Source organism: Panthera tigris, chromosome A2 (genome assembly GCF_018350195.1).
Source record: "Panthera tigris isolate Pti1 chromosome A2, P.tigris_Pti1_mat1.1, whole genome shotgun sequence".
NCBI lineage: Eukaryota > Metazoa > Chordata > Mammalia > Carnivora > Felidae > Panthera > Panthera tigris.
The window spans coordinates 103,275,779-103,302,341 of record NC_056661.1 but is presented as its reverse complement, the minus strand read 5'-3'; the positions used below and the strand labels follow the sequence as shown (position 1 = coordinate 103,302,341).

The 26,563-nt window shown below is 32.2% G+C and overlaps 1 protein-coding gene and 1 long non-coding RNA gene across 7 annotated transcripts in view; one reads left to right on the top strand and one right to left on the bottom strand.

The window, feature by feature from the left end:
- LOC122233706 overlaps positions 1-13,384 on the top strand; it is a 37,361-nt gene extending 23,977 nt beyond the window's left edge. The window contains exon 2 of the long non-coding RNA XR_006211376.1: positions 13,237-13,384. This is a non-coding gene — a long non-coding RNA (uncharacterized LOC122233706). The remainder of the gene's footprint in view (positions 1-13,236) is intronic.
- The window catches only part of PHF14 (PHD finger protein 14), a 209,207-nt gene that overhangs the window by 47,883 nt on the left and 134,761 nt on the right, over positions 1-26,563 (bottom strand). For 4 of the 6 annotated variants that reach the window (XM_007076662.3, XM_007076664.3, XM_015535083.2 and 1 more), the window contains exon 17: positions 12,392-12,509. In XM_007076662.3, coding sequence (XP_007076724.2) covers positions 12,392-12,509 — 118 coding nt within the window. Of the gene's footprint in view, positions 1-12,391; positions 12,510-19,981; positions 21,427-26,563 lie in introns of those variants that run through there. The other 2 variants (XR_006211374.1, XM_042967272.1) reach the window with 2 other exon arrangements.

Below are 26,563 nucleotides of genomic sequence, written 5' to 3'. Positions count from 1 at the left end.
TGCTGTGCAGTTCCAGAACTCATAAAGAAGAAAGGGAATATGGTATATTAGTAACCCAGGAATGCTACTGTACTGAACCTGAATCAGGTATCATCAATCTACCTTGATCCTGCCTCGGGTGGGGCAGGGGGGTTGAAAGATAGTCCTATTATGAACAGTAAAGTGTGTAGGTATGATAAGTGAATATTTCAAGTAGAAACAAAACTATGTGTAAGAAATTTAAAAGAAATGAGGGTCAAAAGCAGTGGTTCTTAAACTTTAATTATCACCTGTGGTGCTTATAAAAATGCTAATTCTTGAGTAGCATTCCAGAAATACTGATTTAGTAGATCTGTATGAGGCCTTCCAAACTGCAAATTAAACAGTACTTTAGAAGATCCTGGTGCAGGTGGTTTGTAGGCTTTGAGGAAAAATCATTAACATTTGGGCAATGTGAGTTGACAAGTGATGAAAATGACAAATTATGATGTAAATCAGAAAACTGAAAAATTTTTTTTGTAAAGTAAAAGAAGTAATAAAGTGATGTTCACCTAACCTATTAAAATTAGTTAAGGGTGGTTCTGGAGTCCTGTCAAAATAAGAAGTGAAGCTAATAATTTAATATGGAGCAGGACTGGACTAGGCTGGGGCCTATGGGAGGATAGTGTGGACCACAGTCTTATAATTTGCTTTACTTAGCATTTTACCAATGGAAAAGAAGTTAAAAACAGCATATGTGATAGTCCCAAAAAGAGATAGCCAGTTTTTAAAGTAACATGAAGATAAACAGAGAAATTTATATGCTATGGCTAAATAAATATATGTTATTAATGGTTTCTTCTACTGGAAATCAGGGAAGTGGGTAGCAGAGAGGGGAAGAAATATGGGTTGTAAAGCAGGGCTCTGAAGAAGTTACATGTATAAATCACTACCCTTTGACTCATACATGTAAAGCACATATTTGAGATCTACTTTTCCAAACGAAATGCATTACTAGCATCTGAGAGTAAGTATAAATTTCCTTACTTAAGAAAGAGGCTTTCTCTTGGCATAAATGCTGTAAGACATATTGAAGGCATATAATCATGTTATGAAATTCCAAATATGTTTACACAGTATGCTCTAAAAGTTAATAACCTGAATTTCCAGACTCCACAAAGAATGTGAAAATGCTAGCCCAGAACCTCTCACATTTCCATCCTTTGGAAGTTTTCAAACATTTATATGGTAAAAGAATGTGCTGCTGATATATATGCCTGTTCTCTAAAAGTCATTTGTTAGGCTTGATGAAACCTTTCATTATCAAAAACTGTATACACTTTGACAAGGTAGACTCATAAATTATCTTACACCTGTCTTCAATGATTTGTTACTTTTAAATTATATTTTATTTACTTTTTATTTTCATTTCATTTTCAGGTTTATAGTTTTCATGACCTTCACAAGGAAATAATACCCCTCTCCAATCTATGAGAAATTTCTTGGGTATTTCTTTACCTATTAAAAAGTATATCTTTAGTTAAAAACAAGTTTCCATTTATGTCTTTTTCTATATGTAGAAACATATATCAGTTATGTCTTTTTCTATTGTTCAATACTTGGTAGAGCCAACGTTTTAAATATGACAGTAAACTTCTACTTTTTAAATATCAGCCTTCTACTTACAAAGTAAAATAAATACATTAATGTATGATCTGTTCAATTCATAGAGGACTTTAATTCTATATTTAATGCGAAATAGTCATTACCATCAATATTAAAGAAAAAACTATTTGCTAATGATACACAATAGATTTAGAAAAAAATACCTTATGGAATACTATAGTATATAATTTTAAAAGTTTAGAGAGCCACAAGTGCCTTAGTTTAAAAACCAGATTAATTATAAAGATAACTTTCCATTACCTCTTAACCCTAGCAAGAAATTAAAGCAAATGGACTTTTCTTTGTGAATGAAAATGTTAGACATGACCTTACTCTGTTTCATGTGAAAGGGACAAGAAAGATTTTTGCCTGGTGCGTGAAGACAAAAAGTAAAACACAGAAAACTGCTCTTCAGATTACTTTTTAAAAACATTTTCTACATTTGAAAATCAGGACATTAGCACCAATTTTGAATTTTTCCCTGTGTAATTAAAATGCTCATTTAATTTTTTTGAAGTTTATTTTTATTTATTTTGAGAGAAAGAGAACATGTTTGCACAAGTGGTAGAGGGGCACAGAGAAAAGAGGGAGAGGCAGAATCCCAAGCAGGCTCCACACTGTCAGCATGGAGCCCAATGCAGGACCCAATCCCACGAACCATGAGATCACGACCTGAGCCAAAACCAAGAGTTGGAAGTTCAGCTGACTGAGCCACCCAAGTGCTGCTAAAATGCTTGTGTATTTTTAAGAATTAGAAGGGATGTCATTTACTGAGTATCTCCAATATTCCAAGTATTGCCATTAAGCCTTTCACAAATAAACAACCTGAAGATCACTGAACTGAAACAACTTACTAAATTTCACAAGCATTGTAGGGGCACCTGGGTGGTTCAGTTGGTTGAGCATCTGACTTTGGCTCAAGTCATGATCTCGTGGTTTGTGAATTCGACTCCCACATTGGGCTTGCTGGTGTCAGGGCAGAGCCCACTTTGGATCCTCTGTCCCCCTCTCTCTCTGCCCTTCCCCTGCATGTGCTCTCTCAAAAATAAATAAACATTAAAAAAAGAACTATAAATTGCACAAGCATTGTAAATAATTAATATCTGAACCCAGTTTGTTTCTTTTCAGAATTCATAAAGCTCTTTATTCTACAATATATTGTGTACTTTCACTTTCTGTATACCTTAAATAACTCTCTTTTGTTACTCAACAATGCCTCAGATTATAAGAAACCCCATAAATAGCAAATTTTTAAGAAAAAATATTATCACTTAAAAATATAAACTGCTTACAGACACCCTAATTTCAGAAATGTCAAAAAATGAACATGTTAAAATGTAAGAAACATGGCATAACATACATTGGCTATGCCTCCAACCCCTAATATCTTATCAATCTTGGTAAAGATTCTATCAGAATGTCTAGATTAGAATTCTTAAATATATTTGATTTCAGAACTCAATTCCATTAACTTTCAGAGTTTATTCTTTTGTTTTTCTTAGCCTAGATCTGAAGAAGTCTGTCTTAGTTGTAGGTAAAGGGTACTACCTACACCACAATATGTAGCTTAGAAAGATTACTTTTTAATAGATAATTCTATACAATGATGAAATAATTAAAATAAATATTTAATAAATTAGAATATGAGATCTCACTCTATTTTTTGAAGCTAGGAGTTAAGCCTTCCCCATTATTTCCTTTAGCTTCACAGGTCTGAGAACGGGCTAGCCTTTTTCAACTAGGACCATCTCTTTAGAGCAAACAGTATCTCTCACCCTCAAATCATCTATAAATACTGGAATAACAAGTTTACATAACTAATGTATTCTACATTCTTTCTTAATTATTACATTATTATATAATCCAAATTTAATAATGCTGGGTTAATAGGTAAAAATATTCTTATTAACTTTTTAAAATCTGTAATGAAAATCCTTCAGTCTACCAGATTTTTTGTAGGTCACTTTTCCCTCCAACATAATATAAAAGTAAAAAAAAACTATTTTAAAACTAAAGGATAGTATAAAGTTGGTGAGTTTTGAAAGGCATTCCCATGTATGGCACCCTACTGTACTTTGATTAATTATCTCTCAGTTATGAGTTAGTTTCTTATCACATATGGTATTCCACAGCATGCTATGCAAACGCATCAGGCCCACATGCCATCTAAATTAGAAAGTGGCTTGGTTCTTCCAGTTTGTAGTAAATGTAACTTAAAAAGTGATTTAGTGTTTCAATTTTGAAAATTATTAATATGAAAGAATTGTCTAGTTTTAGAAGTCCCAGTCATTTTTTTTCTGTGAATATGAAGTTCAAATACATACACGTGTATGTCATAAACACTAACACACTGTACCTGGAGGAGAGAAATCATATGTACAAAAAGATTCTTAAGGAATACCTGACCATGACATATTGAAGTATACCAATACACTCAACATGTATTACATAGTCCCCATGGAAATTACTACAGAACTAAACAGATCAGTATAGATTCCAATTCTATTATGAAGAATAACCATAAACAGTCTTTGTTTGGCTAAAATTATTACTTGATAAAATATTACCTAGGAATAGGTTTCAGAAAATGTCTAGGACAATCAAAGAACCTTTTTAAGCAAGCAATAATGACAAAAAATAAGTTCAGTTTGCCCATAAATGTTCAGTTTAAAAAAATACACTCTACTTTTTAAAAAAAACATAGTATCATCTGTAATTAGTAAAATTCTTAATGGCTATTACTTCTTACTGAATTCATACATCATTGTTACTAGTCTCAAAGTACAATACTCAGAAACTAAGGGCTTAAATAAGATATTTATACAAACGATTTTGCGGAAAATGCTAGAGTTCAGGCATATAATAGAGTTCAGGCAATACCTTGAACATAACCCAGATGTAAAGCAGAAGATAACTGGAAGATTGTGGGTTTTATCCCCCACACTAGCAAAGAGGTAATCTAAAGTTTAATATGTAACTACAGCTATCATCAAGGATAACCACACGAGTTTTAATTCTCATACTTTTAGTAAGTCTACAAACCACCAGATTTGTTCCATGGGATTCCACTGTAAGAAACTATATAAACAACTTTTCTCCAAACTTTTACATACCTGTATCAGTAAAAAAGCCAATCAGAATTCAGTAAAGCTTGCTAAAGCACACTGTTGTGAGTTCTAATGCTTGTCACACAAATGCTAGAATACTGAATTAAAACAGTTAGGTGTTATGTTTTACCTAAAATGACTTCTTTGTCAACCATGCTAAATTCAGAAACTTAAAATTTAACCTAATAAAATCCAAGAGGTCAAATGAATAGCAAAATATTTTAAAAATATTTGTTTTAACGGGTCATTTGTATACTTCAAATTTAAAAGACCTTTAACACCCAACATGGGGCTCAAACTCACAACCCCAAGATCAAGAGTTGCATGCTCCACCTTCTGAGCCAGCAGGTGCCCCTTAATTTTATATTTTTCATAAATTGTCATTATACATAAAATCAGACATTCACTTTCCAATATTACCAGGTTCAATTACATGTGCTAATTTAATGTACTGTGGCAAGATACTCCTTGGAAAGATTGTCTTGTTCAGTTCTTAAAGGGGCAAGATTCGCACTTAGTGTTTTATTTGAAAGTGAATAGTTACCTATGCAGTTTTTACTCAACTATATCAGTTATAGAATTCTAGTTGCTTAATGTAGAAAATTGGAAAATAAAGATGAAAAAAAAAATCATACTCTCCCTCCTCAGGGATTTCTAATACAAATGATTATCAAAAAGTACCACTTGCCTCAGCAGACATGCATAGCATTTGTAGTTCCAGAAAATTTTTCATAGGGATTTAGATGACATTTCTCTACATATGAATTCAATTTATTATTGCTCTACACTATATAGATCAAGTAAGAGTGAACCAAATGGAGTTCTCCAAGCTAAGACAGTTAATCTGGTAGTAGTCAGATAATGACCTGTCATGTATACTCCATGGCTTTTCACCAGAGCTTAAATAAGGATGAAAAGCTAAAATCATAACTGGCACAGTCACTGTAAAATATATGATGTATATGACTTGAATGAAGCACTCTTAAAAAATATTTATATATGTTCATTTAACCATGTCAAAATAAATGATCTTCATTTTGGGTGTGTTAACAGAAGTTGTTGAGATCTATATTAAGTGCACTCTAGGAAAAGACTGAATAGTGAATTGTGCCCTGTATTTTAAAAAATTTAAAAATTTAAAAAAATACATTAAAAAAAAAACCTGTGCCCTATATCTAAAAAAGTACTTAATCTACCTTGAATTTTATACGTAAGTATACAACATAATTTTAAAGTAGTCTGTTGACATTTCACTTGGGTTTTGGGCATTGTGTATATTTGTTTTAAAGTTCTAAAAAAGTTAATTTTTAGGTGAGAATCTTTCTTAATAACTGAAGACTTCATAAAACACATAAAACAGATTCTTATTCTTGACTGCTAATTAAAATAATTTAGGGAGCTTGTAAAAAATATAGACGTCCACCCTCATTCCCTCTCTCACTTCTTCCTGAACAATTCAGTCTAAAGCCCATTAGGTTATAGTAAGCAAAATAGGTGTCCATGTTGGGTGGCAGTGGAGGGTGATGAGAGATTAGTTTTGTATCAGGGGACTAATTATATAAGAATATTTAAGAATAATGGGAACTAGTTTTCTGTAAGGGAGTTAGAAATATAGAAAGGGAGAAAACTGGAATGGTTTCCAGTATCTATAAAGGCAGAAACGGGTATGTGTACATATACATCTAGTCCTTCACTCTGTCTAGAAGAACTAGGAGGAATGACACTGCAGTAACAATGAGCACATCTAGTACCCACATCTTGGTTTCTAAATACTACTCTCCACTGAAAGGAACTGGAGCTCCTTGGAGAAATGGCTGGTTCTAGGACTAGGGAAAGGGAAAGTACAGTTGAGTCTGGAATATCTTTAGTAAGGAAATACTTAAAGATTGCTGGGATCATGTCAAAAGGACATAGATGCCAAGCTGAAGTGGGAGAAGGCAGTCTGAAATGGCTTCCATTAGCCAAAACTGGGACAATTTGAAGATCAAAATAAATGAGAATAACCAATATACTCCACTGAATAAAACAGAAAATGAAAGTCTGATGAGGATAATTTGGATAATATGGATATTTGCATAGTCTCAAGGTAAGACAAATTCATGAATTAATTAGAAAAGGGAAGAGAATGGGAGAGACTTGCAGACAGCTCCTTAGTCAAGTGATTACCATCTATGGTTCATATTGAAGTCATGTATCACCTGAAAGAATGCATACTGCATCACATCTGTGGCATTTCTTATCAAAGATGCATAAAATGAATCTAACTATAAAAAAGATTTAAAAAATACAAAGTAAGACATTCTACAAAATAACCGCCCTGTAATCTTCAAAAGTGGCAAGGTCATGAAAATCAAGGGAAGAATAAGGGACTGTCCAGACTAAAGAAACATGAAAAATAAATGCAACAATGATTCTGTACTAGATCCTTTTGCTATAAAGGAAATTTCTAAGACAAATGGCAAGACTTGAATACGGAGGATTGGATGGTAATAACATTAATTTTCTGTTTTTGTTGGTTATATTTGGGACATGAAAGAGGATGAAAAAACACAAATGCAAAGCAGAGGTGTGACAAATGTAGTTTCTGAAAGATTTTAGTACCAGTATAGAAGTATGGTCTCCAGGCATTTTTGTTGATGTGCCCCCATACTAAAAATATTTCAAATATGTATCAAAATATATTTGTGTGAAGTTATATCATGTTCCACAGTATTAATATATGATTTACATTATAAAGCACAGACATACAAATTAAAATGGGATGTTATACAGAATTAAGTTGACTTAATTAGACATCTTGTCTATCTCTTAGGGTACAAACACTTCATTTTGGAGGCCACTAGTAAAGAGAATTGGTAAAAGAGAAGAATATGGCAGACCTATTTAGATAGTTTCCAAAATAGGAGAAACTGAAAGAATGAGGAAAAAGTGAGGCACTGAATCAACACAGGAACAATGGAGGAAATGAACAAAGAGCACACTGGGGAAACATTTAAGGAAGAAAACTTCTCTTAGAGGACTCAGAGAATGATTTTCTGTAAGGCACAAGGATGGGTAAGGCTTGAAGATGATTCCAGGTATTTAGGTTGGGTGAACAAATGGAACAGAGAGGGAGGAAAACTAAGAGAGAGGTGAAGAGGATGATTAAGAACATGAGGCCCCTGGGTGGCTCAGTCAGTTAAGTGTCTGACTTAAGCTTAGGTCATGATCTCATGGTTCATGAGTTTGAGCCCCACATTGGGCTGTGTGCTGACAGCTCAGAGCCAAGAGCCTGTTTTGGATCCCCCCCATCGCCCCGGCTCTCACTGTCTCTCCCTCAAAAATAAATAAGCATTGAAAAAAATTTAAAAAAGAACAAAACGCATTATTTTTCCAGGCATATAATGCTCATTAACATTAGTATTATGGCAACATAGTAAAAAGCAGGGGAAAAAAATTCCTAAGGCATGGTGATAGGTAGCAATGAACTAGCTGCACTGAATATAAACTTAATACACTGGCTGGATAGCTGCTGCCTTAGTCAAATGTCTTTGAAGCACAGCCTATGGGAGAAGATATGTTTTGTGCATATGTGTTTCCATGTGTTTGTATATGTGTAGATTTGTGTTTCCGTGTGTGCACACATATATGTATATATCTGTGTCCATGTAGTCATTTTACATGAAACCTAAAATGAACTTAAGTAGGTTTATAATAGGTTGATAAGTCAGAGAAAGTCTTATCATGCCATATTTCATGGGTTCAGGTAGAATAAACACTCATTCTATACACAAATATTGAATGGTTATCTTGTCATACCTGAAAATGATATAAAATTATGTGTCAATTATTTCTCAATTTAAAAAAAGTCATTCTACTTTTAGGTAAATTGTAATTAAATCAATATTATTGAAACTACACTTAGGTGTATTTTATCATGTGCTAAACCTTAAAATTATGGATTATGTTATGGTTAACCTTCTTAGACTTGAGCAGAATTTCCGTAAAAGTAATAGGCAGGATTTGTGACAGATTTTTGCCCTCACAAAGCCCATACAATAAACGTATTACTTAAGAGACAAAGTCATGTATAAATATATTATGCTGCTGAGAATATACATGGCATTATTTTTGCTTCCTCTGCTACACAAAATTTGGAGACAATGTTAAGAGTTAATGTTTAAAGTGCAATGTATTTTCAAGCACGTATTCAACTATATACCCTCACCTTGTATTTATCTAAAATTCTAAGCAAAATAAATAACTTACTTGGGAGTCAAATTTTTAGAATAAAAGTTAAGACTCCTTGGACTTAATAATCCTGACTACCACAGAGAAAGGAAGTTGGATATACATTTTATAGTTGTAAGAATTTTATACTTCACTCCCCCCCCCCCCCGTAAATTTATTAGCAACTGATTGACTTTCCTTCTCCTGGCAGCAACTATTTTTATCTTAGTTTTCATATCATTAAAATATATGAACATGGCAAATACACACAGTATTACCTATCAAATAATAGTCCACTAAATGTAATAGAGGAAAATCAAGGACAAGCAAAGTATATTAATTTCCACTGTAGGTTTCTTTTAGGCCCTACAATGATACTAATTTTGACAGATACACTAGTTTTGACTCAGATATTAATAACATACTGATTTCTAAATTTAACAGCTTCTGCAGCAATTCACTGAATTATAAAGCATGATATTATCTATCAATGCTTTCTTTGGACCCAAACTAGCCAATATCTTTCTAAGAAAAATGTAAACAAATTTACTACCTGCTAGTTAGGAATGAACATCTTCAACAGTGAACAAATCAGAATGGATGCAGCAACAAATATTAATTAAGTTTCCAGCTTAACTATTACATTAAGTTTAATTTTTTATTGGAAAAAAAGCATAACTATACAATAGTCATGTTGATATGACAAAAATCTACTTCACTGCTGTAAACCTTATTAAGTAAAATGCTATGACATTCCAAAGATTAGACACTGTATTTGGATGAAATTTTGATGGTGGTTGTTTATTATCTCGTATTCAATCAGAGGTCAGAATACAGAAAATATATTGCAAGTTTTCTAACAATGTGCCTTCTTAATGGATTTCCCATTCAGAGTAGAAGACCTATTGTCTCATAAAGAGGGAAAACAAAAACAAAAATAAAAATATCTTATCCTTCTCAATGGCTACTGGCATCCTACTGCATTAAGAAATATATGATAGGGGCATCTGGGTGGCTCAGTGGGTTAAGCATCTGATTTTGGTTCAGGTCATGATCTCAAGGCTCATGAGTTAGAGCCCCACATTGGGCTTGCCGAAGTCGCTGCTTCAGATCCTCTGTCTCCCTCTCTCTGCCTCTACCTGGCTCGCACTCTCCCTCTATCTCTCAAAAATAAATAAACATTAAAAATGTTTTTTAAAAGATTAAAAAAAAGAAATGTAAGATATACTCCTAACATATATATAAATAAGCCCCCTTTAATTTTCAGTATTCATTAATGAAGTTACTATATAACTTTAAGCCATTCCTTAAGCACTGTATACAATGCTACACATTTATAGTAGTACAGAACCTTTTTAAAAGAATGTACACAAAAAGGTGTATTTTTAAAGGGCAATAAATATTTTTTTAAAAGATGCTTTCCTTATTTGCTTGTTGAGAGTAGAGGAAATCCCAAACAAAAAATGTATTAGAAAAATCATATTATGGAGTGCCTGGGTGGCTCAGTGGGTTGAGCACCTGACTTTTGATTTTGGCTCAGGTCATAATCTCACATGGGATCATACCCCGTGTTGGGCTCTGTGCTGGAAGCACAGAGCTGCTTGGAATTCTCTCTCTCCCTCCCCTCTCCTTGGCCCCTCCCCTGCTCAAATGCTCTCCCTCTCTCTCTCAAAATAAACTTAAAAAAAAAAAAAGAAAGAAAAAAATCTTATACCACAAACAGTTCCATAAGACGACTCTCTATAATCTACAGTATAATCACTATTTTTTTCCATTTAAACACAATTTCTGTACAGCATTTTTAAATTATGCAATATAACTTTTGCTATTAAATATAATACCTCTTAAATCTGGGTCTTAATAAAATGCCTGGAAAATAATTCTTGATATCGTATAGTTTAAAATCTTGAGCAAAAAAACTTGGTTATTACTAATAAAATGCAGAGTATATTCCACTTCAATAATCATTATGCTAATATATAAATTTTGTAATAAATTTGGTTTAAAAACCCTTTAAATAGCTTTTTTTTTCTATAATAAAATGTTTTTCTGTAGTTTTTCACAAATTACTTTTTATAGATGGTGTCTGTGGTAACCTGGAACAAATAATTTTAACTGAAAAAAATACATTTTAGTGCTCGCTTCGGCAGCACATATACTAAAATTGAAAAAAATACATTTTATTTTTGTTTTTATTTTTACTACAGCTTGTACATTATTAAAGGTAAAACTGCAAAAATTATACAGATATCCATTATGCCTTTAGGATTACTCATGATTTTGGTATGTTCTGAAAATAGTGGCTTTTTGTCCTTTGGAGGATCTCAAATTAAAAGTGGATCATTTATTAATGAATTAGTAGACTGAATCCACATACCACACTCTATGGCCATTATCAAGGTTCTTAAACATTTGAAATTAGAATCTAAAGGCAACAATTTGGCCAAAAAATATGTATATGTACAGAAATATATATTTGATTCCACAATCAAAAAGGAATTTAGTATTAATTTTAATTGACTCTAGGAGAGACAAATGCATTTAAGTGGCATTTAAGAAAGATGGCTTCATATACATATTACAATAGATAGCTAATTTCCACTGTCTACTTACGGAAGAACAATCTGATTAACCCGCAGCTGATCAAAATGTCTTATTTCAAATATATTCAATATTTTTGTCAAACGAGTCAAAGTATCGGAGTCTAGTCACTCACTTTAAAGAAACAATAATCTTAAACTGCAGATTACCACAAATTAAGGTTATAATATTGATATTCAAAAGATATAATTTCAATTTTTGGAGATAAACTACTAAACAACCTTATTGTCCTTTCTAATTATGTAAAAACTAGTTTTGTCAAAGAACAGACTTTTCTTCCCCCCACCCCATGATCATCTGTTTTGTTTCTTAAATTCCATCTGTAAGTGAAATCATATGGTATTTGTCTTTCTCTGACTTATTTCACTTAGTTTTCAAACAGCCGTTATTAAAAATTAATTCACAATATACTTAATGAGTTATCTACAAAATAAAATTGGATTTTATTGGTTATTCTGTTGACTCATATTTATACACATTAATATATATTTGTCAAAACAAATTTCTCATGACTCAAGCCAGAATTACCCTGCCATTCCCTAGGTGTGGTAAATAAGCGCAGGGTGACTTTCTTTGGTGACTAGAACACTATTTAATATATTACAGTAACATAGAAAATACACAAAATTTACAGCTAAAACATTTCAGAAGATATTTATATAACTTAGTAGAGCTGTTTATTCCACAATTTAAGGGCAATAAAATCACCATGGCTAAATAGTCTTGAAGTACATTAGATTAAAATGTTGGTTATTCATAATTCTAATTCTCTTCAAAATCAGGAAGCTGATGGTATGATATGGCTATCAAAATGAAGTGAAACACTTTTTCTTATGGACTTTTCTCCTTACCTTAGAAGATGAAGAATCACACTCCTGACATATCCACCCATAGCCTGTTTGTTTAGGAGACTTTTTCAAAGGGGGATCCAAACAGCCAAAATGGTAGCACAGTCTGCATTCATCACACCTGTAGGGTAAAGAGATTTATGGTGTATCTAAATAATATTAAAAACTATCTTTTACAAAGACAAATGGAAAATTACCATACATTTCAACACTGTTAATTCTTCCCTTAGTTCACAAGATTATTAAATTAATGTCTATGACAAAGACAATCTAAAGCTGAAATCTATGTTTAAGGAGAAAACAAAATACAACAATAAAATTAAAACAAAATAAATATCATTCAGAACACTTTGATAGCAGAAATGTTGAGAGCATATGAATGAATGTGTATAGCCAAATGTGTTCATAACACAATTTCAATTTTAAACATCAAGAATTAATCAATTATCCATTAGTTAAAAAACATTTAATATAAGATGTATATAATTCTAGATTATGAATTTAATCTAATACATTGTGATTACTTAAAAAAACTTAAGCTGTAATCAATTCTATACAATGTACCTTATCACTCTTTCTCCAAGTGAAAGTAGATTGTAAATACACTTTCTAATGTTTATAGCATGTTAACACAATCTAGCAAATAAAAATCATTCTAAGAATTTGGTATTATTTTCTCAAATACAAAATATTCTCAAAATTACCTGTCACTCTCTCTCAGTGCATTTGGTTTTTCAGAGTACCTCCTAGTACATCCTTAAGCTTATCAACAAATATTTTGATACTGTCTTTGCCACCCTATAATGTGCAAAATCTAAGAAAACTATCATACCTATTCTTCGTTTCAGACAATCTCATCCTGCTGACAATGAAGAAAGATCTGCATTATTTCATTGTTTTGTACAATAAAATTTGCATCAGTTGGAATAACAAGACCAAAATTTAACAACAAACAACAAAGATGTATACATCTAATAGAAAGGATTTTGTCCTCATTTTCTTTGTGTTCTTTTAAGTTAAAAAAAATACTTTTCTTCAGTCTGTCAGATTCTCTTTATTTACTGTCTCTCTTACTAATTTACAACTTAAAATGTTGAGAAATCCAAATACGAAACCACGAAGAAATTTTTATAAAGCATGTGTTACTCAATAAATTGAAAAATTACTATTCAATAACCTTTATTATAAAAAAGGGGGGAAAGAACTATTGTTAGAAACAACACACCAAGAAAAACCATTGATTTTTAAAAACCATCAGAATAAAGGGGCGTATAAATCACATTTAGGTAAAAATTTCAAATCACGCTACAAAATCCAATGTCCCAAAGACCCATTTTGGAGATCAAGTTTCAGAAAGTTAGCAACTTAGTTAAGTTACTCAGGTATAAAAAAGTTTAAAACATAATATGTTGTAAGTTTACCCATTTTTCCTCTAAACTTTCTCCTTATGAACCATTTACATTTATGCAGTTTTCCAAAACCCTGATTTTAGACTCAAGACACGGACTCGAAAAGAATGATCTACCATGATAATTCTAATTACATGAAAAATGAAATCAAATAGGAATAACAGTACTTTATATACCATGCCAATATTATAAATAAACCAAAAACACATTTAAAGGCAGTCAAAGTATTCAAATACCTGTTGTTCTGGCATTAAGAAAAAAATAACAGAATATATAGCGAACATCAAATGTAACATAAAGAAACTAAATGGCAAGCCCACACAATTTTATGTTCTTTCTTGTCAGTATAACTTATTTACCTTTAAGTAGTTAAAACTTCAATTATATTATATATAGTTACAGGAACCTTCAGAATATGAGCACTTCTGAATTTATGAGAAAGTTGAGACTTCTAGATAGCTGAGGCCATATTCCTTCAAACATGAAAACTACTGTTTCTACCATTTTGATGGAACATTTAAAAAGAATCACATTCTTTACTTCAGCAAGAAAATAAATATAATTTACTTTATCTTTGTCCTATCAGGGTCATGAATACAAGTAACACATGCTGCTAAGTGTTTAACTGTGTTTGGAGTACTATCTGCTGTTCTATTTGAATTCTTGTATTCAACTTTCATAGGTTTTCAGGGTATTAATTTGCTTGAAAAGTGTCAGCTACTGCTTTCTGATATTGTAACTATTTGTCTAAGCATTTTCCTAACAATAATTTGTTGTGGATTTAGAAAACAGATCTTTAACCTTAGTAAGACTATGCAAATGGACAATAAAAAGACATGAAAATGAGAACTTCTGAGTTAAGTACACGGACTCAATTTCAGTTTACTATATAGTCTTTTTTGCTTCACTTTAGGTTTTGGTAAATGTTCCTTAGAGTTCAGATTGCCAATATTCTGGGCTCTTGATAGGTGGAGAGTTATGGTATTACTGTTTTCCTAGTTCATATCAAATTATAACCTAATTATTGCATATTTACTTTAAAACTCTGTGTCATAACTTCAAATTACGATTTCTATTGTATAAGTCACATCAAACACCATGATGAATATAAAGGTATATCTTAATTCGTTGTTTTGTAAATAATTTGTTTATATCACCTGCATAGATGAAGGGGATTCTTATTGTTACCTATGTATTTCCAGCTAATAACTTTAAGAATAAGTTTGCTACACTGATACAGTTCCCATTTATAGCTAATTCCAATTAACTGTAAAATCAGGTTATCAGCTCAAGAATAAATGCACTGGGAAAACAAAGGTTGTATATGCTAGATTTGTTAGACAATAATGTTGAAGTATATGCCATTTGGAAATGACCTAATTCTACTGATTACTTCATTAGTAATACCTTTTAGAATGACTTACTCTCCCTGTGGAACTCTAATGTATTTGTGATGGGTCTCAGAGGAAAGGCAGAATTTGCTTGTCAGAATTAGGGGGTGATATGGAAGTTCTTTCAAGTTATAGCTCATTCACCAGTAAATAAAAACTGTAATCCCAAGAATAAATAGCAAAAAAGAGTAGTTAATACACTTAGGAACTGCTAAAATCCAGGAGAAAAAAACACAAAGAGAAATCAATCAATCCTGAAATCAATAGCTCTGTTAATAAATATGCAAATAAAAGTTCTTTCTACAAATGACTGAAATTATTTCCATGTGGAAAAAGTATGGTTGTTTTTACATTAGAATATTGAGGACATCCATAGATTTATGTGCTGGTAACAAAAATATCCTGAATGATACAAGTAAACTTGAACAGAATGTGTACGAATTAATATATCAGAGACAAATGTAAGAGATACCACTAAGAATCCTAGAAACCAAAGAATAATGTAGATGGTAAAAATAGTGGATTACTTATTTCATGCACATACAAACACCACTATGAAAACTCTGGCATATTTTGTCAGCCAGTAAATTCTAGCTATGTTACAAATTCACATCTTTTTTAAAAACTGAAAATCAGAAACTCCTAAGGGTCTGCAACCATTCTTCTACCTAAAAGCTGAAATAAAGTTGAAGTAGTTTTTGATCAAATTGTTATTTATAGTTTCTACTTCTATTTCTTACATATACCTGGAAACATAATTGCAGCACATTATACGTATTTCATTTATCAGAAAGAATAGTGAATGCAATGTTTTAAAATCTTTTCCAAGAGCAGTCATTGACCCACAAAAGCATAGTGATATGACACAATATACTTTATTATGGAACACAAATGTCTATATAAAAAAAAAACATTATAATATACCAATAGCACACATACTGTATAGAAAGGCAATATCTTAAAATATTAAAAGAGAATATTAAACTAACCTTTAAAGAAACACTATGAATTCCTTTTAATAAAATACAAACTGGATGCTTAAAGAAGTATCCTTTAAACATCTAATAAATATTATACACATTGACACTACAGGGCATTCTAAAATTACAATTTTGATGAGGAAAAAGTGAATCCAATTTATAAGATGAAAGGAAACCTGATTGTTTAATTATATTATTTAATACAAATATTAAATACAACTTCCTAGGTATCAGATTCATAAAGGACACAGATGTGTAAATAATAAAGCAGCTAAATATATGTGGTCTTTTACACATTTAACAAAATGCAGTGACGAAATAAACATAGTTCTGTATGAATTTAAAATACTTACTTAGCATATGGTTAATTATAGCACCCTAGACAAAGAAAAGGAAGAAAAGGACTTATGTTCATATGTCCTCTGATCCATACAACAAACAGTCATGTGTTTACCTAGTTACTGAGAATATGGATACAAGTAAAAAGAAACAACGGATTTATTTCTGCCTGTGCCAACAGAAAGGCTAAAAGCCAGTATTCCAAAGGATTTCTTTAACTATCTTAATTTCCAATTGATAATTTCACTAGGAGAATATGTTAAATAACTGTTTTTAAACTAACTAAAACAATTAAGTGTGCCTCCTATAATTTATAGCCAGAGGATAAGCTAAACTTCAGAAGAGAAATCTGTAACATGGGACTTGAAAAGGGATGTACATTTTTTGTGATCAAGTTGACCCATATTCACAGCTATTTTGTTATGTCAAGGAACGTTTTATTTAGATCCATGTCTATCATAGAGCGTAGAATACTGACCCTAAAAATATATACCATTACATCTGTTCACTTAAAAAGAAAACAGACTAAATACTGAGAGAATTGATGGGTTGGGTTTCCTTACTTTTCATCATTTCTGTGTAAAAATTCTATACAAGAAAGATCCAAAGAATTGATCTTTTAATACTAACATTACTTAAATCTCACTAGCAGCTTAACACGCCCACATAAATCTATTAACAGATTGATAGATTCTTTCATTGAATAGTGGCCAATTATTTCAATTACCCATTTTAACAGATGGAGAAGAAGCAGGATTGTGGCCCATGAGTTAAATCACTTTTAAAATAATATAAGCTTGGACAAAATTCTCCATTCTTCCAATATCAGAATAACATTTCCTATCAATAAAGGTATATTTTATTCCTTATGTATTTTACAACAAACTTAGTGCAAACCACCTACATGAGCATTTTCCAAACAAAATAATTAGAAAATGTATTTTATATCATTCTGCAAATAGAAGACTAATGTAGAGATCTTCAACATATTTTCACTAGTGCCACTATAGACTTCTATTTGTATCACAGGCAATAATGACTGAATGAGTGGTAAGAAAGACAAAAATATTCTTTACACATGGAAGTACATTAACTGGAAAAAAATCTGGATAATTATTGAAATCCAAATTCACATTTAATGATAGCTTAAATAATGAGATCAATTCAGTTAGCTACATCTGCAGCAGCCAGGTTATAAGATTCAAAGTGAAACAAAAAAATAAAAATGAAACATACAGAATTCTTAGAAAAATACACAATTAAGGTCAAGTACCTCCTCACAGCATGAGAGAATGATTAGACATTTCCATACCTGAAACACGTCTGCTTTGTTCTTTAATAAACTGATCTCCATCTGCTCATGCCCTTGGAAATTTTTCAGCAGTACAACCTGCTGTGCTCAAGCCCCACATAACTTTGTACTTCCCTGTTCATAATTAACTAATTATGCTCTAATCAATAGTGTAGATCCTGATTTTACAATGTAAATCAGATAAATGAGATAATAGCTGGGGGTCAATCTCATTTTATTTACAAAGCCCAGCGTGAACATCCAATTTCATTATATCTTATGTACCTGAACAGCAGTGAATCTTATCAGCAGGACTGCAGAAGTCTTAGAGTGAGCACTGGGAGAAAGAGGCCACGTTTTTTAAAGTATTGGCAAACCATGTCCATCTCAGAAATATTTTTAATCACAATCCTTAACATTATGTATATTTACAAAGTGCCGACTCAGATAAGTAGGAAAAAATTGATCTCCATATGCCATGCAACCCTAAAGCTGAGTCTCTTAAACAAGTTTCACTTGTCAAAAACAATTTTAGAAAATAATTTTTTTTTAAATGTTACATTCCACTCTGCTATACAGAGTCCTTCTACATTCCTTGAATAAATTTTGGTGAAATATTCATAAAATATTCTCATGTTGTGAATCAAGTACAACAGTGGTAAGTTTTGTCAAAAAAGGAACATTGTTTAAAAAGAGTGGTCTCATTAAGTTAGGATATAAAAACAAGGAAATAAGATAATGGTAATAAATGATCATTATTTATTAGTCAGCAATCTATTTTTAATGCCGTAAATGTATAGTCAGAAAAATACCAAGAAATACATGAATAATGATGGCATAGAAGTGAGACATAAATCATTTCTAAACTTAAGATGGATAAAGGTTAAGGCTAAACTTTTTTTCATGTTCAAACATAACTCTAATATCAAATCTTTTTTTAACAAAGGAATCAGTGAATTATGGACAAAGGCTATGTTTTTTGATTCACTTCTGTAATCTAAAGTACTGATTTCCCCATAATTAAAATTAAAAATTAAAAACATAAAAATTAAAAAAAATTGTTTTACTGAATTTATAAAAATAAAGACATTGTATGTATTGTAGATGAAACTCCCACAAACTCTTTTATCTAGAAACAGATATTTCTGAAATTTTAAGGGCCCTTTTACGTACATTAACTCCATCCTCAATCAATCAAGGACAACCACAACACATTGATTCTTTTAAAAACCATTACATACAAATGGTTCTCAAAGTGGTGTCCCTGGCCAGCAGCATCACTCAGGAACTTGTTAAAAATGCAAATTTTCAGGCCTCATCCCAGACCCCCTGACTCAGAAACTGTAGGGAGACAGGAGGAGGGAGTAAAGTTGAAGAAGAGGACAATAAGTAGGTGGAATAACACAACAATCTGTGTTTTATCAAATCTTTCGTGGGATTCTAATATACTATAAAGTTTGAGAACCACCACTATATACTACTATGTCATTCTTCTTGTATTTCAGAGTCCTTTAATTTCCCTCCTGATATTTTAGTATTTTTTTTTCATTTCCCTATTACGTGACAAATAACCATAATCTACCTGGCATGCAAATTTTTCGTCTGTGAAATACACACCATTTAGTGCATATTTTCTTAAAGACACATTAATATCTTCTTTGCAGAGCAACTGGGCCAATCATGGAAAAGAGTTTTAAAACTGTGGAAAAATGAGAGCACTTAGGAGATTATTAGGAAAGTATGTTTTATTCTACTCCCTTTAAAAGTTCTCTTACTCTAAATACATGTTTGCAGGACCTTATGAATTAATGAGATTTGTATTTGTGAAGTGTGACAAAGATTTTAGGGCTAGCACCAAATATGGAATAGCATATCCACCACTGGAGACTGCAAGATGGAGAATGATGATAATGTAGTATCATAATTAGAACCAAAGTGGAAAGGATTTTGATTAATAGTAACACCAAAACCACAAGGCTTAATGATTTCTCAAAAACCCAAAATAAAATGACCACTAGTAATTTCTCAGCATATAACAAAGCAGGGCCAGGAAGATTAACATATTCTTTTAAGGAAATGGCAATCTGACATTTTCTTATAATCAGCTGCAGGTCAGCAATAGTAATAATTACCAACTTTTTCTTAAGCTTATGTAGAAATAAATAATGAGTCTTTCGTTATTCCTAAAAAAAAAAAAAAAAAGCCAACTGGTTTTGCTACAGGCTATTAATATTTTTCCTCCAATATTAAAAGATCTTTTGATAAGTTAATCTCAGTCTATACATACTTTATATACATATTACTTTTATTAAACATCTTATCCATAATATGGTTCCTTACTATAACTATAGATAACTACCATACAGCAACTTTATACTTACACTTGCTTTTGATTATTTATAACACTGCCTACTCTATTCCTAAAGTTTAAACTATTTTTAATTGCCACTATACCTGAAAAGATGTCCAAAACCACAATTATAAATCAGAAAATTCCAAGAGACATGTTGAGAATTACATGTATATGTACATTTCAATTTCAGCAAAGAGTCTCTTCTAAATCAGTTCAAGATGGAGTGATGGAATATTCAACGTATGTCTGTCGTTGATTTAAAACTGGATCATTAAAACTTGAAGATCAAATTTTAATTCTGTAAATCTCTGGAAAAATACAGATGTTGATGAAGATCTTTCAGCTGGCAAGCTGTATAGTCATTAAGCTTTGTATCTCCCTCCTTATTTCATAACCTCTTATTTAAGGTTGAGAAAAATAAAATTATACTGAACACAGAAAGTTTGTATTAAATCAATAGACTGAATAAATTTGGGTATTACTAAAAAATACCTAGAGATCAACACAGATATATTTTACTAATGAGGTTAAAATCTGAAGTTGTAATAGTTTCATGCTAATAATATTAGTGCTTTCACACTAGGATTAATGAGCCAAAACTAGAATGGCATAAGCTTTCACAAGTCTTTCACTTTTGCTGAATAATATAAATAGAAATAACCTTTAATATAAGAGTCTATAGTTGTTTCCCAATGTTAACATTTCATATATGAATATATGTATTAAGCTGGATTAAACAGGATAGCAGACTAGTGGAATGCATTGTCTTTCTTGTTACTGGTATTGTTCAACAACAACAGTGAGTAGTAGCACATTGCATTTAAGTCCCACAGGCTTCCATAGCTCTTCAGTAAGTCCAAACACCACATGTCATCATTTGCCAAAGAAGCAAGAAGGAAAGACATCACTTAATAAGACAATTCTGACAAGACATTATCTACTATTTTTCAACAATGCACATATCAAATATTTCTGATTAGTGCAAGGAAAAAAAAAGTAGAAAAAGAAAAAAATAGAAAAAAATCCACACAGGCAAATTAACTGCCTTGTCAGTCCAAGCAACAAACCAATCAATTACATTCTATCCAAACCTGACAAGCAAAGGCAACTTTTTGCAGTGATAAGCTTATGGGAAGGATAAGATAGCTGTTCTCCTTTACTTTATGTACTCTATTGAGAGTGTTATCCACATTTTTAAAATCACACTTATAAAAGAGGTTTCCAGGATTGCCTCCGAGGATGAGCTGTGGCAGAGTTGGGTCTCATGAAGGGTATCTACACAGTAAAGTGATAAGAAAAGAATATTAACATTTAAAGATCATAGCAGCTCTGTACTATGTCTTATGAAACATACTAACAATACCACAGTAGATTCAAATAACATATGATCTGGTCCAAAGAGACAGATACCCTAAATGCCATGATCTTGTATAGGTTCTTAGTAGTTAAAATGAAATAATTTTATCATTTGAAACATTGAGTTGCCTCCTCTTGTATTATTATTGTTGTTATTATCAGTTTTAGTTGTCAAAATAAATCTATCTTACTAAAACAAAAAAGAAAATATAAAAATGTTGGAGGGTTTATATTTACATAAGCAAACATGTATTTGATCAATAAATATTTTGAAAAATTGCAATCTGCTGTATTTTCTTCAACTATGGCAATTTAACACAGTTAAACTATGCTGAATGCTTGAGAAACTATGCTGAATGCATACTGTATGCAACTGTGTTGAAAACAAGCACACCTAATAACTACAGGCTGGTTCTACTCAACTATATCTCAGAGAGGAAATTTTCAAACAATTCTTATCCCCTGTGCCTACACTGCCTTCCTTTGTTAAAGACTATATTAGAAATGTTTGGTTACAATTGTAAAGAGTGTATCCCTAACTAGCTCTTTTAGTGAAATGTGCAACAAAAATGGCAGAAAATACACCTCACTGTAAAGACCTGGTAGATTATGAATGTACTAATTTTAGCCAAAATTTCAAAACTTATTCATTTCCATTTATTTCTCAAAATTTTCTCTAGTGTTTCTTGTATTTACTTCACTATCAACTTGTATTCATTTGCTACCTTGGTGCCTTTATTTTCTGGAGAAATTTTAGGTGCTTAGTGATTAGAAGAACTTTTTTTTTTTTTTTTTACTGTGATAATCATAAAAATTTATTTATTTCTTTCAGATACCCATGTAGCTGAGATGAAACTGCCAAAGTAGTCACACATTATAGAGAAACTTCATTTTAATATATAACTACTAGAAAGATGTGTTTAATGCTTCTAAGTTCCATTGAGAAAAAGAAAGTGAAAAGTGGCACAATCACAGACACATACAGCACTACTGAGAAGAGCTACCATGCCAAGCTGAATAATTTCCAAAGAAAGCAAAAACAAAACTGTACAAGAAAAAAAAGAATGTGAAACACAGTTTTCAGAGAAACATACTTCTTGACATATGAGAAATAAACAGAGTTGAATTCCCTTGTTGAGTCACAGGGAAACAGAGAGGGAAGGCTGAATTCCCTTGTTGGATAGTCACATGTGTTAACTTTTCTCTGTGCTTCAGTCTCTAAGTGAAGAGCTTTAAGCAGATTCTGAATGTGATACTGAGAACTGCTTTGACTGCAAGCTAAGAACTATGAGATAAGCATAATGCAAGAGGAAGCAACCACATCATTTACCACAGAAGTATAATTAAATCTTAATTCCAAGTGTAAATGATGGAGACTAGCAGACAACCCAAAAGATATGTTGTACTTAACTCTGATAGGAATTTGAACATAAATACATTAGATATCATGGAAATCTGCTTTAAACCCCAATTAAATCTAAGCTGAAATTTAACTTAGAAAAAAACTAAGAGGCTATTGCTAATATTTCTCTATCCTAAAATTTCACTTAATATTCCAAATCTCCCTTACAGACAGAGTAAGCAGTGTGACTTGTTTTGGCTACTATCTTCCAAGGACAAAAGACTGACTATGTGGTCTTCTACATCAGAGATCAAGTTGTGGCTTTGTATTTATTCCACATGTATCTAGTAAGCTTACCTATAAATTAAAGTAGGAAAAAAAAAGAATTAAGCATTTTTAAAGGGCTTCCCTGATGCATGCATCAACAGTCAGTACCTTGAAGAGTTGGAACTGCCTGCCAGGAAGCATCTACTTCTGACCCAACAAAGTCAACTATGCTAAAGTAGTGTCGTCTGGAGAGAAGTATACCTCATGATTAGAGCATAAGCTACAGAGTCAAGACTACCCCAATTCTACCACTTTCTAGTTGTGTCATCATAGACAAGTAATTCTTAGTCCTCACTCAAAAAATATGGATAAAATCTGCATCTATTCTTGGGATTGCTCTGAGGAATACATGAGATAAAATATGGAAAGCACTAACTAGCACAGTGGTCCATAAAAAGCACTCTGTAAATCTCAGCAACTAATATGAAGAGCAGATTTATCAAGCAGTATAACAGTATTTACTGGAAGGGAAAAAAACTGTATTTTAATACATAATTTATATAATTGCAGTATGTAACTGGAATAATTTCTATTTCATTATGCTTAGTGCTCTGTACCTCAGTTTCCTAATTTCCAAAGTGGAAATGTGAATACCTCATAGGACTACTGTAAAAACTGAATGAGATGATACATTTAGAGAGCAAAGAATAGAGACTGGGACATAGTAAGCATCTAACATGAACATTAAATCCTAGCCATACAGAATTTAAAATAACATTTTTCTAGGTTCAGCTACAAATGTTAAAAATATTAGAGTCACGGGGCGCCTGTGTATTTCAGTCGGTTAAGTATCCAACTCTTGATTTCAGCTCAGGTCATGATATTATGGTTTGGGACTTCAAGCCTCGCATCAGGCCTGGGATTTCTCTCTCTCTACCCCCCTCTCCCTGCCCCTCCCCCAGGCTCGCTCTCTCTCTCTCTCTCTCTCTCTCTCACAAATAAACTTTTAAAAATCTTTAAAACATTTTTAAAAATGAGATTCCTATACATTATTACATTGATATAAAAATCTACCAACTCCAAAATTTATACCCAGTGTTATTTTCAAATTCATTATATTATGTTTATTTCATATGTCTGAAACTATACAAAATCAATACAAATCAAAACCTTGTTACAGAAGGAACAGATGAAAACAGGATGTTTGATTAATAAAAAAAAATGAGAAAATATAGATGGTTTCTAATACTAGAACTTGGATTATGCTTGTTTTGTATGACTCCAAGGACTGAAATTATTAAGGAGAGACACGTCAGTTCACTTGAAGAGAGAAACTACAAATGGTCAGACCTGCCTCAAGAGAAAATGGGTTACTAGGGGTGTCTGGGTGGCTCAGTCGATTAAGCACCCAAGCTGACAGCTCAGAGTCTGGAACCTGCTTCAGATTCTGTGTCTTCCTCTCTCTCTGCACTCCCTTACTCGCACTCTGTCTCTCTCTCTCAAAAATAAATAAACATTAAAAAATTAAAAAAAAAAAAGAAAGAGGAAATGGGTTACTTACACAATTCTATCTGGGGCAGAAGGTCTCTCCCTGTCACTTAGTACTGAGTGATACTAGGCAGATGATTTAAGTGGTGGATGGATGGCGGGATTACAAACTTTGAGACCTTTTTCAGGACTGTACAGTATTTGTTTTGGAATCTCTTCAAGTTATGTAAGTTACAAAATTTGAGAAAAAATAAAGTTGATGCTTTACATATAAGAAAATGACTTCAGAGGTAACTTAAGTCGAGTCATGCATCTAGCTAATAGCACAGCTGTGGCTAGAGTCCCAGTCTTCCCAAATAATTGAATACGTAACAGATAATCTCTTCTGGATTACTTAAAATATTAACACATTGCCATGGAAAATAATAAAACATTTCAAAAACAAATTTTACTGAAAAACGGATGAGTGAATGAGAAATATTTCATTGCTATATATACTTGAAATTATGATGTTTGCTACTCTAAAATTGCTTACTCCAGAAATACCACACTTCACTATGTAATTAATATATATCATGTTCAGGCTTTTGTTTTCTTTAAATACAATTACTCGTCTACAATGTACTTAATTTTAAAAGAAAAATAAAATTAAAAAATTCAAACACTGATAACATATAACATAAAAATATTTATGAACATACAAAGTTATTTAAGGGTTTAGTGTTTTAATTAATATAGATTTAAAAGTCAAAGAATGTCATATTAAATACTGAATGTGCAAGGCATGTTAGCCATTCCACACATCTAACAACATCACCAAATGAGTATACATTTTCTTTTTAATGTAAATTTTTATCAGAATACACCTTAACAAGAAAAATTCAGTGGCAGCTGGATTACCTTCATTATCCAAATAGGAGTACTGTGAAAACTAAACATCTCTTCTCAAATTTTACTAGTAGAAAAGCATTCTTAAAGTAACTAAAGGATACCTGGGTGGCTCAGTCAGTTAAGCATCCGACTCTTGGTATCAGCTCAGGTGATCTCATGGTCCTGGGATGGCATGGGCCTGCTGGGGATTCTCTCTCTCTCTCTCTCTCTCTCTCTCTCTCTCTCTGCCCTGCCCCCATGCTTGTTCTTTCTCTCTCTCTCAAAATAAATAAATATTTTTAAAAAACAACTAACTGGGGTGCCTGAATGGCTCAGTTGGTTAAGCATCCAACGCTTGATTGTGGCTCAGGTCATGATCTCACGGCTTGTGGATGGGAACCCCATGTTGGGCCATCGCTGAGTGTGGAACCTGCTTAAGATTCTCTCCCTTTCCCTCTGCCCCTCCCCAGCTCCCACTCTTGCTCTCTCTTAACAATAAATAAACTTAAAAAAATAATAAAGTGTCCTTCACCAGATCCAGTTTATTTTCCAATTTCCTCTTTAGGTTCCTTTTATAATGTACTACACGGCAACATTTTATGTTCAAAAACATTAACTTAAATCACTGATCACTGCTTTTTAAAAAGCCAGGTCTAAGGCAAAAAGGCAACATTCTTGGTGGTAGGGATAGCCAAGTAACTTCTAAGAACAGTGATATAAAACATTCAATTTTAAATTTTAGACTTGTGCCGTAAGACATCTCTCTTACCCTAAATTTGTTCAGTAAATGTTCATGACAGCCTTGGAATAATGCATTTGGAGAATAATGTAAAGGCAGGGTCTAGTGGAGAATAAAGAAGCAGAAGAATGCATGGCCTACTCTGAATATTAGGGAGGATACTGGTAGGCTTTCTACAATGACTGCAGCTCATGATTAAGCCATTTTATTGGGCAAGAGAAAGACCCAGAAGTTTGGAGAACTGAGATATATTAAAGCTACAGAATGCAGTTAAACAGTGGCAATAAAAATGAGTAAAGCCAGGGAGCCTGGGTGGCTCAGTCGGTTAAGTGTCCTACTTTGGCTCCAAT